Source organism: Nipponia nippon, unplaced genomic scaffold (assembly GCF_047370975.1).
Source record: "Nipponia nippon isolate SJK-2023a ecotype South Korea unplaced genomic scaffold, ASM4737097v1 scaffold_21, whole genome shotgun sequence".
Lineage (NCBI taxonomy): Eukaryota > Metazoa > Chordata > Aves > Pelecaniformes > Threskiornithidae > Nipponia > Nipponia nippon.
In genome coordinates, this window is record NW_028262338.1 from 5,205,979 (window position 1) to 5,223,217 (window position 17,239).

General features: G+C 43.7%; 1 protein-coding gene and 1 long non-coding RNA gene across 5 annotated transcripts in view; one reads left to right on the forward strand and one right to left on the reverse strand.

Annotated features, from left to right (window-relative positions):
* Positions 1 to 213: 213 nt before the first annotated feature.
* LOC148055541 (uncharacterized) lies at positions 214 to 10,090 on the forward strand. Its single transcript, XR_015705289.1, has 3 exons — positions 214 to 279; positions 7,818 to 7,899; positions 9,980 to 10,090. It is a non-coding gene; the product is annotated as an uncharacterized LOC148055541 (long non-coding RNA).
* The window catches only part of TENM2 (teneurin transmembrane protein 2), a 1,190,981-nt gene continuing 1,180,243 nt past the window's right edge, over positions 6,502 to 17,239 (reverse strand). For all 4 annotated transcript variants that reach the window (XM_087760050.1, XM_087760049.1, XM_087760052.1 and 1 more), the window contains 4 exons: positions 14,557 to 14,853; positions 12,054 to 13,668; positions 8,934 to 9,064; positions 6,502 to 7,716 (listed from right to left, as the gene is read on the reverse strand). In XM_087760050.1, coding sequence (XP_087616176.1) covers positions 6,955 to 7,716; positions 8,934 to 9,064; positions 12,054 to 13,668; positions 14,557 to 14,853 — 2,805 coding nt within the window. In that variant the 3' untranslated portion in view covers positions 6,502 to 6,954. The remainder of the gene's footprint in view (positions 7,717 to 8,933; positions 9,065 to 12,053; positions 13,669 to 14,556; positions 14,854 to 17,239) is intronic.

Below are 17,239 nucleotides of genomic sequence, written 5' to 3' on the forward strand. Positions count from 1 at the left end.
CCTCTTCTTAATAAGGGCTCGGGGCTGTGTCAGGTGTGAAAACTCGCCTCTCTCTTTAATGGCCTGCCTTCCCCACCTGGGCAGAGACCAAGGCATTAAGGTAGGGATGTCTTCAAAAAGATCACTACAGCCTACAGAGGCAAACAGGAATCTGTTTTTTATCTCTAGGAAGAACTTTTGACAGCTGAAAAAGTGATTTATCAAGAAGAGCCTGTTGAGTCATTGACTATTGCTGACCACTAGAAGGGAGACAGCTGGATTACTGATTTATAGCACTGGGTAATGTTTCTTAATATTTTGCTTTCATTTTCATGAGTGCTTCAGTTAATGAAGTTTGGGGAGGGAAAGATATCTGAAACAGTCACAGGGCTTTAGCAGAACAGGCAGTAGTACAGCCAACACAATTCTGCCGGCAGCTTTTCTTTTTATATGCAACTATAAAATTAGATAAAGCCTGCCAGAAGCTGTCATCTATAGATGTAAAACTTCTGTAAATATAATTTCTCCAACAGCAATGCTGCTGAGCTGCTGTAACACAGCACGGACAGTGTTACAGCACACTGCCTGCCGCCGCCTGTACTCGTGATGGCTTAACTGCCACGTCCATTGTAAATCCTGTTTGTTAAGGATTTATAAATTGGCTGCATTCACTTGCTTCTTTCTGAAAGTTGGCACACGGCTCTCTCCCATGGTGTTTTTACCACATTTTAGTTTATTACTTTCTTTTCTTTTCCGCCTTGGCTCAGAAGCACCACAGAAATAGCCTGACTGTAACCCCAGAACCATTAAATCCTCGGTAGAGGCTAAGACACTACACAAATATTTTAACGAACAAAGAAATAAGGGAAAACCGAACCTGTTACATTAGGTATGTATTTTGAAGAGCTACTGCAGGACTTCTGGGAAGAGGAGCACCCCGCTCCTGCCGCAGGAGGTGCGGGGAAGCCTGGGCAGGGCCGGTGGCAGCCGCTGAGCTGCCGGTGAACTGAAGCGCACGGGTGGGTGCGAGGCATCTGCTGGGCGCCGACTCTTGCCTTGCTGCCAGCCCCGTGTTCCCCAGGTTAAGAAGCGGCTCTTGGGGCTGGCGGGTGCCGAGGCTGGCCGGCCCGCAGCACGCAGGGCGCTCGCAGCAGCCGCCCAAACTGCGCGTGGGCAGGGCCGAGTCCCTGCCAAGCTGTTTCCTTGCCTGGGTCGTCTGGCTGAATGGCTGGCCGGGGTACCCGAGCACATCACACCCGTGCTTCCACTGCTCGGTTTTTATTTATTTTTGGTGGTGGCGGTGGGGAGGCTGAGCTGACACAGTGAGCTCTTGGTCAGCTGAGATTAAAATTAATTACCAATTTGGCCCGTTAGTGCCATGGGTCCTGCTGTGAGGGTGCCGCAAAGCATGTTGTGAGGAGTGTTGTGTGACCCGCTCGCTAAATACCGTTCGCTCTTCCGAGTAGCTCGGGTCATCACCCGTCAGGTGTTGCTGTAGACACACACAGTTGTGACCGCTGCTCTAGATCTGCCCAGCACTGCTGCGTTGGGTTAGGCAGAAGCAGAAAAGGCTTTATCAACACAGGAGACTTTGTGCTTGACACTGGCAATAGTATTTGCCTTTCTAGAGCTCTTGCATTGCGTAGAACTATGTTTATTAGGGAGATGACAGACATCCATGGCAAGGAAGAGAGAATTGTTTAGATATGATGGACCTAAAGAAGCAGTTACAGCATTTAATGTGTGTATACTGGTGCCTGCCAACACCAGGAGCCTCCTGTGCCGGCCTCTGCCCAGCGGAGCTCCCGGCGAGAGCCAGTGCTCCTTCACTGTCTTCCACGGGCTGACAGTGCCTGTGGGGCTCTAAGTTTGCTCTGCTGATGCAGGCATCTGGCGAGTAAAATGTCAACTGTGCTGCGGCGGCTGATGACCCTGTCTGAAACTCTTCTGTGAGCACGCAGCCCTCGGCACTTGGTGCCACTGAGGTGGAGAAGTGAGTTCGATTCCAGAGCAGTGGTAGGCTTCAAATGCAATGAGTAAGGTTTAAACTAAGTAATCCTTGTAAATAGGAAACCTTTATGCTGCAGGCTGTACCTGAAGAGGCTAGGAAGGAACTTTCCTTGTCGGCAGAAAAGCTCAGCGGCAGAGGGGTGCGGGTACCTCTTTGTTACCCTGCTTAGCTAAAGCCAGGGAGCCTGTTACATGCTGCATCTGGCTAGTAAAGACCCATTCCCACATTCAAAATTACCCAGGGACATCTACCCTTAGTTTCTCTTTAGAAAAAAAATTATAGCTATAGAAGGTCTTGTCTTCCAGATAAAATCTGTGTTTCCTGAGATTAAGGGCCTTGTGCTTAACCTTTGGATGGTGGACCATCCATGTAAGGCCATCCTACCTTGGTTTGTAAGGTAGGATCTCGCCTTGAACAGATGCACAGTTAAAATCAAGGCCACCTGAGTAGATGACTGACCTTAACATGTGGTTCTCATGCAAGATCACCAGATGAACACAGGGCAGCGTGACAGGGTGACAGAAACGTTACCTTTTCAGTTTCCTAGGGCTGCGGACTCAAAGCTGAATGTCGAACATATTCCCATGTTTGATCATCACTGAGTGCTTTAGCAGTGTTTGCAAGGCTGTCAGCAAAAGGGTCAGCCTGACAGACATTATAGCACAAAGCAGTTAATGGAAATCATTCAATGGCACTCAGCTCTGATGTGGTTTTCTTGGGCTCCTGGGGAAGGCTGGTGCTTGTTTGCACAGGGAACTCTTGACCAACAAACACGAGAGAGCCTTGGGAGGAGGTGCTGCGGTCACGTCCCATGCGGGTGAGGGATATCCAGCTCTTCTGCTCTTGCAGCAAGGATGAGCCTGGGCTACGTGAAGATCAGGGCCTTACAGGGAGATATTACAGAGGCAGAATGCTGTTGGCACGTTCATTTCTGGCAGGAAACTTTTGAGAAGCTACATTACCCAAGGGATGGGAGGTGAATGCTAGCAATACCAGAGCCGGGCTCCCATCCGGGTTTCAGACTGGCTCTGGGCCTTCTCAGAGCCCAGCGTGTGTGCGTGGGTTAGCCCTTGCACTCCAGGTAGCACAGAAAAAAAAAATAGGGCCTAAATGCTTCCTTCCCCACGTTTGTTCCCACGAAAGTATTGTGGAGCCATTGGTCTGGCCCAGCTCTAGGAGGAGCTTCTGTTGGTGCCTTTATTGGGGCCACACGGAGGCCACTGCGGAAGGCGACCGCGGCACTGCTGGGGGCCCGGCTGGGCAAGGAGGCAAGGCCGGCACCTCCGAGCGCCTCCCGGGCAGAACTGCCATCGTGCGGCCGAAATGCCGTGGGGTGCAACCGCGAGAGGCACGGCACCAGCGGTGGTGCGGAGCAGGGTGTGCCGAGACATGCGCCTGCACTGGCGGCCAAGCTCCAGGCTTTGGGATGAGTCAGGGAGCAAAACAGTTTTTTCAATCTGAAATGCAAGGTTATAAATACCAAATTGCTTCAGTTACAGCAATCCAATAAGAAAGAAGGCAGCACACTCCGATGCTGATTCTCCGCCTGGTTTTAGCTTCCAACAGAAGCCTGTTCTCGGATTTGTGTCGGCTCTGCAGCGCCTCAGCTCACGCTTGCCGAGTTCGAGGGGCAAACCCCACTCGCAGCTCGTGGGCTGGCCCCGTCGCAGCGCTGCTGGGGACACAGCTGCAATGTCACTGCTAAAGCCACCCCTTAGCTACTCTCCCATAAGAAGGATCCCTGTTCACGTCGCCTTCGCATTGCTTTAGGTTAATCGCCTATTCCACGTGGAAAAGTGTAGCAAGGAGGAGAGAGGAAAAGCAAGAGCTTTGAGAGAAGCAGGAGATAGCGATTGGAGGGGAGTGAAGAAAGGGAAGGCTGTAGAAAGGAAAAGGGAGAAAAAGATACCTCGGGAAACAGGGGAAGCTGAGAGGGGAGCACAGGAGAGGCGGCAATGAGTGGCTGGCCACGGCCGCATCAGGCCAGTCACCTCCCCCGTTCGCTAAGCGAAAAGCTCTTTAGTACGGCCTCTAAAAGTCAGCTTTAGACTTTTCATTTAGGCCAGTTCATTTCCAGACATGAGAGCATCTAGCTCTTTGTCACAATTACAAAACACAGGAATTATTCCGATCTCTTTGATGCACCACATGAGGGTTTTCTAAGTAAATGGACGTCCTACGGCTTACTTGCCAAAAGGGCGGGCTGGCAGCGCGCCCACGCAGGTACGCTGTCGAAGGCGGCAGGGAGCCCAGGCGGGAGCGCGCGGAAGCGCAGCGGCAGAGCTGGGAGGGAAGGCTGGGAACGGGCTCGGGCGGGCCCCGCGCCACCGTTAGCTGGATCGAAGAGCTCAGGCGCGTCGCGGGGGGCTTCGCACGGGGCCTGTGCTGAGCTGCGCGCAGGCTCTGGAACCCACCGATAGCCCTGGACAAACGCTCTCTGGTGAGTATTTAGCGGGACCGGACCGCTTCAGAAGCTGTGTTTAAGAACATCCATGTGACGTGTACGTTATTCGCAAAGGAGCTGGGTAGGGGGTGCATCCCTGCAAATCTGTTACCTCTCCTCCCACAGTAATTAATATTAAAAAGGGTACTTTGCTTTTAGTTTAACTAAGTTTCCTTTTGAAGTAGCAGAATCTCTAATTCTGAGGAGTTTCAGCTTTAGGAGAATGGTAACAGAATGAAGGACACTGGGGGACTGTGCAACGGGTTCTCATTTTGACCCTCTCAACTGCAAGAAAAATGCCCCATTCCAACAAACGACCGAAGCAGCTTACCAGTGCGGGGCAAGGGTAACCCAGAAAACCGGTGACAATGACAAGTGTCTCACCTTGTCATTTCATGCTTTATGCCTTTACTAAAAAAAAGTAACAATAGTTCTTTACGAGGTTTCACTTGTAAAGAACAGTCCCATAACAGCGCTTCAAGTCCATCAGCACAGAAAAACACCTGCAGTGATGGACACACAGGACTTCATCTGAAAAGGTGCCCGGACCCATCCTTCAGAGGGTGGGCAAGCGGGCCGGGGGCTCCAGCGCGCTGCGCAGGGCAAACGCAGAGGCCAACGCTGCGCTCGGGCCGGGGTGGCTCTTGTTTGCACAGCAAAAACGCGATGCGCTTTCTGAGCGCCGTAGGTGCTACCTGGCACAGCCACGGAGCCGTTCCGCTTTAAAAATGCCCGGGAGTGAATTAATGCCCATAATCAACTCGAGCATCTCTGTCGATATCATGAATCATTAAAAACCTCGTTTGCAACCCCAAAAGCAAAACTGTTCTCAAAATGAAGTAGCGCTCCCTAGCTACATACTGAAATGAGATAAAAGCAGCAGGGCTCTGGTTGATGGACGGTTCCCTTTTAACATCCTCAGGAGTGACTGTTTGCTTAGGAGAGGGTCTTTGATCTTACCTCCAATTTTTAAGTGTGGTAGAAATGAGCAACCTCCCCGAGACGACAGATTTCACGGAGGCTTCCTGGCTCGCACACGGCCTTCTGTGCTCCGCTTAATGCCTTGGTACTGCACTTTCAAACTGTTTGGATGTTACTGTAGGGCCATTGAACTGATTCCAGGATTGAAACATGGCACTTTGAGGGTTGCCAGTCGTGAGGTGCAGAGAGGGAATTTCTAAAGCATTTCCCAGTTTTCTGCCGTGTCCTAAACAGAGCTTTGGGTGATGGGTACGTAGGACTTCGCTTACCCGGAGACCGACGGACCAGCCCTCTGTAGAATCCAGGGTACAACAACAGCAAGTCATTTCGACATGTAAGATGCTGTCTGCATTAGGTGACAGTGAGGCCCTACTATTTTTTCGTTTTTAAAAGATTTCACAATGGAAGACAAGCAATTCACAGGAGTTTTAGAGACTTTATTTATGTATAAACAATTTAAACACTTTGCCATAAATTATCTTTGCCTGTCTCTAGTCTTTGCTTAGCAGCAAATTAAAATTAATATAAAAACTCAATGAACAATTCATACATGTATATTACAAAAAAGTTCTTGTACCAAAGTTCTTATTAGACTTTTTTTTTTTCTTTTTTTTTTGTGGTGACTGTAATGTGATTGTCTCAGTTTCTCGACCAAACAAACACACTAATAATTTTTAAATCTGAAACAGTGATTGTGCCTTCTGGCTGATGTATGTACAGGGTGATCTGACGTGGTGCCCATTTGCAATAGTGTAACACAATGCCCACAGCTCTACTGGAACTGATACCAACAAACTACTGAATCTAAACAGACTACACCCTGTAACTGTGTTATACTGTCCACAATGGAAATCTTCAAAGACAAACAGAGTATGAAATTTATTTGTAGTGAGTTATAGCCACCATTTTGAATGTCACTTTACACTCTGCCCTCTTTGAATAAGTTAAGCTTCAGGCCAGACAAGTGGAGGGTCAGAGTGCAAGTGTGGTTTTGTTACTTTTAAATATATTTTTCTTTACTATTTCCAGTGCGCTCTCACTTGCATTCTCATTGTCCTCCAGTTGCTACACACAAATCACCCCAAAGTCATGTTTTAAATGCACCTGTATTTTGCTTTAAATGAAAACCTCTTGGATATTTATCAAACAAGCAGTCTGAATCAGCTGTGTTTCACCAGCTGGTTAGTGAAAGTGGCCCACTTGGATTTCTTAGTTTGCTCACGTGTGAATGGAGTGAGGTAATACAATACGAGGCCTTCTTTTTGTTTTTCTTTAGACCCAGAACAAGTGGGTAATATTTCAGGGGTACTTTTTAATTTGTATGGTTAGAGTTTTCAGTCTGGCTTTAGTCCACTTCAGGATGTGGTTTTTAATCACTTGAACAGTAGCATTTAACTCAAAAAATATGAGCTTGTTTGCCACTTACTATCCCAAAGTAGCTCAGCCTAGTGCCCCCATTTAGGTCTTCATCTCCTTAGGAGAGGAGATAACAGTTATGACTACTGATTCATCCAGCAAAGGATGACAGCAGGTTAATTTGTTACCTCTTTCCCATTTCATTCTGTCTTAAAAACTGGATGTTGCTGCTACTGTCTGCTAGCTCTGGGTACTGCTCCACGGGCAGGACATAATATCCCTCGTAACCTTGAACCCTTCCCGTGTTCAGAAGCTGCTGCTTCTCTCCGTCTGTCCATACGCGGCTGCCCTCTCGGCCATCCCGTGCCTTCTGCTGCTCTTTGGCCCAGGCTGATCCCAGGGCTCGCTGCCGAGCCTGGTCTAACACTCTCGCCTTCTCCTCGTCCAGCGTGTCGGGGGTCAGTCCGTAGCGGATGTTGATCAGCAGGGTGGAATACTGAAACTCAATATTCGTAAACCTTCGAGTCCTCCCGTTCACGAGGAGAGTGGGCTGGGAGACGGTGACGTTGACTCCGCTCTCCAGGACCTTCCGCCCGCTGGTCATCGCGAGGGTGACAAGGTCGCTGTCGGCCGAGCCTATCTTGACAAAGTAATGGGTATCCTTCCCCTCGATGCTGTAGTGCATTTTTTCCAGGTAGTGAGCACTGTTAAGGACAGAGGCAATCTTTCTGCTATCATCAGTGGCTATGCTGGAAATGCCAGTGGTTACACGGCCTTCCTTCACAGCAAACATGATTCCTTTCCCAATGATAGGAGTGGTTGTTGCGAACCAGTGACCTGCTTTTTCTCTAATATTGGCATGTAATCTTTTAGATATGACCTGTCCCTCAAGAGCCATGAAAGCTTGGTTGTGTCTTTCTGTCGTCTGCTGAACTCCTGTAATTAGCTGGGGAAAACAAAACAGAACAAAAAAACACCAAAGAAGATATAGATCTGAAAATACGCATTTCAGAGACCAATACTAATCTTTGCTTTGCTTTTTTAAAGGAAAGCCATGCAGTGAAAAATTCTACGCTGCAGGAAGACCACCCTCGGTTACCGCCCCTATACACATCCCCTTCAGAATCAGGTAAATACTCATTTGGCAACTTATTTTCCTATCAGTAATACCAAATAACATACTTCTCATTAATCACCCTTTGTAGCATACATGTACCACAAATCTCAATTTTGGCAAATTATATGATGTCCGTTATGAGAATAAGTAAGACATAGTCCAGCACAAGTTGAATCAGAGCTTAAACCGAACAGAATCAGTTTATTAAAAGGTGGCACTTAACTTCTGGACACTTTTGCCCAGAGACTTCAACCAGTATATAATGACTGAAACGCTTATGAATTTAAGCCTTTTCGAAATTACATGAGATTTGGGGTTCAAAATACCGAAGCAATTCCTGAAGAGGAGGTTTAGATTCTCAAGTAACTTAGAAGCCTGTGAAGCAGGACGTTTAGATTTACATGACCATTTCAGTTCTATTACCACAAAGGTGAAGTAAGCCTACCATAGACTTAGTTGGAAATTGGCCTAGTACTCTTTTGGAGTTTATTAAATGGGTTGGAATTTATTATAAAGGTTGAAAGCATATACCATTCTCCACCCTAACCTGACAAGTAAGTATGAACGCTGTAACTGAAGTTAACTGAAGTAGCAAACCAAAGCCTCTATGAAAAGTGTCAGACAAAAAATGACAAGAAATCCTATTACAGGGTGAGACGTAGAACCATTTCTTAGCAGTACAGCAAGTACCAACCTAAGTTTATTGCAACACATATGTTACTGGGATGGTTTTACCAAAGGTACAACAGATGATAAATTACCCTGACAAAGTCTCCCTTTGTCATTGCTAATCAAGTTAATTGAGTTACAACTTGTTAATCAAGAAAGAACTCAATAAAAGACAAACTAATGACACTGTAATGATGGTAACAACGAAGGCTGGCAAGAAAGGCATATGTTCATTAGTATAAAATCTAGCTACGCTCACTTCATTTTACACTGAAATAAATACTCGGCCTTCTGCTGTAACTACAGAAGAGCCCAGCAGTTCTATTCATAGAGTGGGGCAAATTTATCAAGAAAAAGAACTTCATATTTCTGCCTACCTGTCCATTTTCACATGCTTGACTCTCAGACAACTCGTATGGCGGTGACACAAAGTACATTTTTGCTCTAGGGAAACCAGGAATTATGTTGCTAAGCTGAAATCCAAACATCACCAACCAGCTTTTGACATCTAAAAATCAAAAATAAGCAGGCAAGTGAGAAATAAATGTGTGTAATAAATACGAGAAATCAACAAATTTAGCAAATCCATCCTTGACCACCTTAATTTCAAGTAGCAGTGGAACTCATAATATATTACAGCGTGGCGCTTTACAGAATTGTAGTAATCCACCATGAACAGGCACAGGAAATATTGCTTCAAATTTACCCTAAATAGTTCATCAGGGATATACCACCTCTTTCGTTCTTTTTCCATTACAGCACACGGATGATCCAAACATTTTACTGGATGCAATACTTGTTCCATCTCTGACACCTTCTGATGTGGCTACTGTAACCTATAAACTGTATTGTAAAATGATGTTTTATTAGGTTAGTACTTCTGAAAACATCTGCCAAGTCCTTTGGGAAAATACATGGCTTCTCTTCTGTGTCCTACTTCTATTAGCTGTCATCAGGTCTCGGGAGGCTCCATTAAATGCAGTGAGAAGCCAGACTTGTAATTCAGATGTCTAAATTTAGGTACCATGAATATCCTCCCCATCCCTCCAGGCCCAGTACGGCAAGTAGGAGCTGCACGGGAGGGTTGCGGCTCAGCTCTGGGGTGAGCTTCGGGAAATTCCAGCTCTGGGTTCGACCAGTAAAACTCTGTCTTCATATCTACTTGAAAAAGCTAACTAACTAAATCAGTAACAGTAATTCTCACTCAGCAGGTATTAAGAACTAACGATGTATTTTAGTTATCAAAATGAAGTTTTTAACAAAAAAAAAAAGCCCATGACCCCATTTTACATTTCTGTTTCCTGCTTCTCTTTTCTGGCTGTCATGGAGATAAGCAGCAGTGAGGGAGCATGGGCACTTCTCATTTGATTTGGACCTATGTTCATGACCATTTCTGTTTAAAAATCTCTCCTGTCTTTTCCAGTGGCCTTCTCTCCTTGCTGGCCTACGACGGCTCCTGACGCTGCTGCTGCCTCTTCTTCCCGTGAGCCAAACTCCGTGTTTGAAAAGAGACAGGGCCGTGGCAGGGCACCCTCGACGCAAGGGGCGCGGGCTGGATTTCGAGCGCTCCAAGCGCGGTGCCGGCCGCAGGCGGGCGCAGAGCGGGCTGCGCTTGCTGCCCTCTGGGACACGCTCGGACACAGCACCCCACCCGCTCGCCGTTGCAAAGCCTGTTTTCCCCAAATTTTTAGCAGAGGCAATGTTACATCATAAAAAATGTAATGCTTCTTGGCTGCGGACAGTCAACAGCAAAAGTCTTCTCTTAGCCATTCTGACACTAAAATAAGTAGTAGAATATTCTGCTTCTACAAAGGCATTTGTGTCTATCGCCCATCACACAGTGCCTACCATATTTTTCCTCTAGCTTTGGACTGCACAGGGTTACTGTGCCTTTTTAAGGCCTCAATTTATTTTATGGTATAATGGTATCTCCTGAACAATTAACTTCAGTTGCCCTAATTCCGCAAAAAAAGAGGAGGGCCTACGTACAAGGTATATAGGTTTGCTTAGCTAATGTGCTTTGCAGCACTGCACTTGCTACGGGAATTCCTGTTCAACGAAACCGGTGAATACAGCAGTGCCGGGGTTAACAGTAAGACTGGACTGGGGTGGGGAAGTATTTTTTGTTTGTTTGTTTTCTATTTTTTTTTTTCTTTTAAACTATGACAACCAAGGTGCCACCATAATCACTTCTTGTGCAAGATAATCTGTTTAGTCCCTACAGCAACAAGTATTTTCATCAGCAATGAAGTATTTTTACAGACTACAAGGTGTGTATTATACCGAAATGCAATATATCTTCCTAGATTTCATCCAGTGGATGGATAAATTAAATTAATGCAATTTCAGAACGTAGCAAAATATCATGAGATGACACTGAAAATCTAAATCAAACAGTGGTGGATGAAAATAGGAATTTGGTTGAACTTAGAACAACAGAATTTGATCCCAAGGTAATTTTAGTAACCAATATTTTCACGCTATCAGATACAAATTGCACTATCTTCAAATTGCAAGGCAGCTACAGTAGCACCTACGGTGTGTTACACATACGATGAGGTCCCAATGTACTAATGAGACCTGCTATGATTTTCTTTGAAGGAAATGCACACTTTTCTTGAAATTCAAATTACTGCTAAAATTAAGATAGTTTCTTTTTAAAAATGATATCACTGCTCCAATTATTGTATACTGCATATTAAATTCTGAAAAGCTTTTCCTGAAGACATATTAATTACCTTTCTTTTTAGAAATTGCCAGCAGCTAGTTCAAGTACTGTGTGATCTTACTAAGTGAAAAATTATTACTAATTAAGAAGAGGTTACAAGTTTTACCCAATTCTAACATACGCAATCACAACTACTTTATTGTTTCTCTTTCTCAGCTCTACACACTTCATGAAATTTCTTAGTCTTTCAGGAGGAAATAATTCAAAAAAAATCAAGATTTTTCTTTTAAAGACTAAAGACTGTTTGCATATTAAAAATTAAATGGGAAAAAAGAGGTTTTAATTAAATCTGTTCTTGGTGCTAATTCGTAATGTGCCCATGGGCGCAGTCAGCAGTTAATTTTGAAAGTAGCCCTCAAGGGAAGAGATGCTGGGCAGTTCTGGTTCCCGATTCTGCAACTAACCCGCCAGTGATTCTTGTAGGTGACTTCACTTTTCTTTATATAAAATCAGAATGAACACATCTTCATGCAGCACTGGTGCAATAGGAAGAGCACTATGGCTGCGCTTAAATGGAATATTTAGGCAAATTCCCCCCCCCCCCCATAATTCAGTCTGGCTTCTCATTTAGCGATTTAGCGCCCTTCGTTCGGGGAGGAGCAGTATCAAGGACTCGGGACTAGCCAGCCCTCTTCATAGCACAAAAAGGAAAACGGCCCAACCTTGATGGGAGGAATCAGCAAATGGCTAGTAAGGAGAAGTCTGATTTCTTTCCCAAATCAGCCTCCAAACTGTAGAGTTATTTATAAGAAATACAATGAAGTCTCACCTGTTACATAATTCTTTAGATCCAGTTCATTGCTGAGAGGGTTGTTACTCTTGAACATGTACAGATTGAAAGGAGCGGGTTCTTTACCAATGTTTTTCCACATGGTGTAATCAGGAGATGTCCAGCGTCCAGCCAGGACATCATAGTCCCTTTGGGTAAAATGGACAAGTTTGGTTAAAGGATCATACAGCCCTCCATGGAACCCAATAACCAGCTGGAAATCGGGGTTAGAGTCGTAATAAATCTCCCCATATGCTGTGTACTGAAGCTGTTTGATCATGAGGCCATTGATGCTGAACACGGCTAACGGAGTGCCTGTGTTATCAGAGGCGACATAATACTCTTCCCCACTGCTGCTCTCCATTGCAAAGAGGTGGCCTTGCAGATCGTAGTACAAAGAGGTAATTTCTGAATTGGAATGATTGTAGACGTGAGTTACCCTTGTTGGATTGTGAAGATCAGCGTAGAAGTACTGTAGATGATGCCCCAGGTTAGTCTTACAGGAAGCCCTTCGGCCGAGTCCATCATAACGGTACTGAACACTCCACCCATTTGCTTTGTTGTAAGCTCTTGTTAAGAGTCCTTTGGAGTTGTACTCAAATACGTCTGAGCCTCGCTGGCACAGGAATCCATCATCATCAATTTTGTATGGTATGTCACCTAGGCGGGTAATCCTGTCTCTTAGGTCATAGCGCAGAGGCATCAATCGGACGCTGTTTCCAGGATTCAAGAGATGAAGGTTTCCATTCAGATCGTAACTGTAACGCCAGGTTGGCCTATCATTTACTGCTACGCTTTGCAGCTGCCCATCTCCATCGTAATCGTAGGTATACTTGGTCGTGTTGGCATATGGACCAAGTTTCAGTTCCCTTTTAGTCACCCTTCCCATGCTGTCATATTGGACAGTCATCCAGTACATCAGGGATCTGAACATTTCATACTGAACTTCTTTAATGCGTCCGTGGGTATCAAAGTGCTTACTCAGTGTCATAACTGCTGTAGTAATAATTTGATTTATATCATAATAAATAACTCCAAACTTGCCAAAATGCTCTACTTTGCCAGAAATCTCATCGTAACGGTAAAGATCAACTGGAAGAGGCGTCTCACTTATTATGGGTTTGATGCTCGCGATTCGAAAGCTATTATCATGATATGTATAATCGAACCTCGCATTGACCATACCTTCTTCAGAAAATCTGTAGATTTGTTTGTCAACGAGAGGACCAATTTTACGATAGCGGATTGTACAAGAAAATCCTCCACTTTGCAAATTCACCATTTTTAGGACACCTGTAGTTTCATCGTATCCAAAAGTAACTGCAGTGCTGTCATAAACAATTTCAGATAATTTAGACAGCTTTCCATACTTGTAGAAGACTTGTCGGCCAGTACCTAAAAATGATGTTTTCAAAATCCTCCCATCATCGCTGTAATCAAAAATGACTGATGCATTGCTTTCAGGAGGGTTATAAATATTTCTAATGTAGCCAATAGAAGTGTGAGTTGACATGCTGTGCCGAGCAACACTCGGCATGGTAACAGCATGAAGTCGGTCTGAAGAATCATACTCGAAGATGTACTGTCGCTGACTCTGAAGCAGTAGTACCATCGACTGTAGGGAAAAATATGAATACACAGTTACTAGCTTTCAGCCTGTGACCTCTTGGAAGGCATTAAAGAAAAGTTTACTGAAGAGGCACTAATGTTATATGACTACAAGGAGAATTAGGTACATTAGTTAGGGGCACAAAGCTGCTCAGGAGTATTGTCAGATTGCCAGATGAGAGGATCTGCTACTTGGAAATCAATATGCTGACACTCCAGAGAAAGTGTAGGTTAGCAACTATTAGCTACCCTCCCTTCAGTAGGACTTCTTTTTTTCTGAGGGATGCAAAGGAGTTACATAAATGACTTGATTTATCTTTCTGCTAGCAGTTGTAATTCCCAACTATTGCTGTGAAATATGTGAGAAATTAAGCAGAGAACATCAGCTCTGGTTTGCTTAAAACAACAGATTCAAAGAAGGGAAAGGGAGAATAATATGCAATTTTGAAGTATTTAGGACACTTTTATGATTGAAGTGTCCTAATTCGGCTAAGTAAAAATGCATTACCATATTTTCATTAAATAAATAATGATTAGAGACGAATTACCTGTTTCTACCTGAACCTTTTGTCAGCTTTAGTCATGCATTTTTGGTCTTAATTAAGCACAATTCATTGTGTTAGTTTATGCCATTATACGGCAGCCTAACCACTTTCAGGAAAATATCAAAAGACACAAACCATGAACAAAGTATTTCCCACTAAAAATTAGTCAAATTCAGTTGACTAATTGAAAAGTAAGGAATTTTGCAATGGGGTACAAAGGGATTCTTAACAGCTGGAATACATCAAATTTAGGTAATTTGTATGTGTGTTATGTACAGAGCTTAAAATGAAGCCAAACAGCATTTTGTCTCTTTGTAGCTGATGTCAGAAGGTAAAACAACATCACCTACTTTTTCTAGATAGGTGTAGCTCCAAACCTTCCCATCTGCAAACATGCGCGATATGATCCTGCCTTGCTTATCGATGTCCGTTCTTTCACTCATGGCACCGCGCTGGAGCCCAGCCAGGCGCCCGTTGAAGAAGTAAGACACGTTGACAGCAGCCAGGCCGCTGCTGGGTAGCCAAAGGAAAGGCCGTCCTAGCTGATCGTAAATTATCCTCAGCGTAAATTTCCGGTGATCGTCATAGATTTTTTCTGTGCGTATGTTCCGGTCGTAATCAATGGACAGTAAATTCCTTCCGTGCACCTATTGAATGAAAGCAGGCTGCATTCAGTGAGCGGTGGGCACTACGCCTCTGTGGATTTTCAGCGTGAAAATAGCATGCACAACAGAGAACTCAATTTCCCCACATTTTTGAAAAGTGTAGGATGTCTTCCTCTTAACTGGCTTTTGCTTTCTACTTCTCGGTATATTCAAATACGTAACTTTGAGTGTTTTACTGGGGTATTTCCCATCTCCCTGCAACACGGGAGCTGTAATCTTACAGAGAGCAGCTTCCCTCCTGTCAGCACAGACAGACATGCTGCACGCCTAGGTCTTAAAGTGCAGAGTGTTAGCACTTAGCAGAGAAACGGATTATTCTGCATGGAAATAATTCTTCTACTGCATGGAAATAATTCTTCTACTTCAGCAGTTCTTAGCCTTTTTCCCTACAATGACTGCAAGAACAACAGAAGAAATTATAATTTTGTGTCTTCATTGAGGTTTAGCCAGTTAGGTTCTGTAGCTGCAACACCCTGCTTATGAATTCATTAATTTAATGTTTTCTTAATTTACTTCCCATATATTCAATAGATCCCTCAGCAACCCGATCAGTTGGGACGGGTTTCACTTCTGATTAAAAATCCTTGATCATACAGGCTAGGAAAGATGGGCTTCCAGTTTTGAGAAACAAAAGAGCTAAATAATTAGCTTAAATATTTTTCTTTTTTTTCCCTTTTTTTTTCAGGTACAATTTTCAAATCAAAGTACAGCATGAAGTGTTTCAGTCCCAGATTTTTATTTTATTTTTAATAAAAGAGCAAAACAGAAGCAAAGGAGCATAAGAACGCCAAATGGAGAGGCTTCTAGTGAGAGTGCTATAATGAGAGATACATAAATATATTCACTGGAGGCTAAGCCACAGAATTCAGGCTAATGCTGTAATCTGATAAAGCTCCTTAAGTAATCTAATTGTAGATGCATCATTAATAAAGTAGAAGTCTTTAAATTAGACATAATTTGAGAGCAATGACTACTTAAAAAGTATTCATCAGTTTCTGGGAATTTGTTCTTCAGCTTATATTTTACAGTAGCTTTGATTAAGCAACGTTTTCTCTTATCCAAAATTAAACTGCACATCAAACAATATGTAAATTAACCCTGAGCCTTTCTCAAGGACATAAAAGTTATTCTGAGATATTTTCACTGGCAGGGGTAAACCCAATTCCCATCCCAACCAACTCTGTAGGAATTCAGTTATACAGAAAGCAAACTTAAAATTAATACAATTTTGTGTTTGTAAAGAAATAATTATTGCAAATTATCGCTCATTATCCTAATTTTTTCCATTAATAAAATTTAGCTCTTTAACAGTTTGCATTTCCTCAGTGGGTAATTATTAGAAAAAGCTCTTTTCTGTAGGTTTTCCCAAAGGTTATCCCAGCAACAACTTCTGCGATTCCAAGAAAAGACAGGGTATTTTTTTTAAAACACCTTGGCAAAATAAATCCTATTCTGCTCTCCCGCTGTAATGGAAACAAAGCCAGGGAAGCCAAACTCAGCATCAGTACTTCTCAACTGATTCTCTAGTTTTGGAAGCGTAGGATCGATCCTGATGACAGAGACATATCAAAAGCCTTTCCTTCACAGAGCTCTTGGGGAAGCAGAAGAGAGCTTTCACTTCTCAAAAACATTCAGCTATAACATTTATAACATTAAAGGGCCAGTGTATGACTGAAAGATCCCCATTTCTTAAGGACAGGCAGATTTTCTAAGAAGCAAAAAAAAAAAAAAAAAGTTTTCAGAAAGATTACAAACTGAATTTTAGCTTTTGGGTTTTTGTTTGCGTTTGTTTTGTTTTTTTAATTTCTGAAGCTTCATAAAGCAGTTGGGATTTCTTCGCTCCATTACAGTAACTGCAACTGTAGTCTGTATGTAGGAAAGTCTGATTCCAGGTATCCTCCCTTTTCTCCAAAACGGTATAAAGGTTATTAGTTTTTTTGCCATTGAAAACTAAAGTATTAGGGTTTTTTTAATGATTACTCAGACAAGAGCTATGCACACACACACAAACATCACTTGGAGAATAAGGAAGCACCTGCTTGGATAATTCAGTCACTTCATTTTCATTTGTAAAATCGGTAAAACCAGAGCGTGTAATTGTAGTGTCAATTAATGATATAGAAACCCAAACAGAATGACTAACTCCCACTCTTCCTGGGAACACTAATAATGCTATTACCAGTATCATGACTGAAGATTACCTAACAAGCTCTTTCTCTTTTATTCCACCACCTACATGCACAGCTGGGTTTCCCTGGGCTGCTGCTGACCAAGCGGCAGTAGGGATGAGCCCTCTCTGCCTTGGGTAAAGGCCTTGCAACAGAAATCGCTTACGTGATGCTGATGCACTGTAACAAAAACGCTTCAG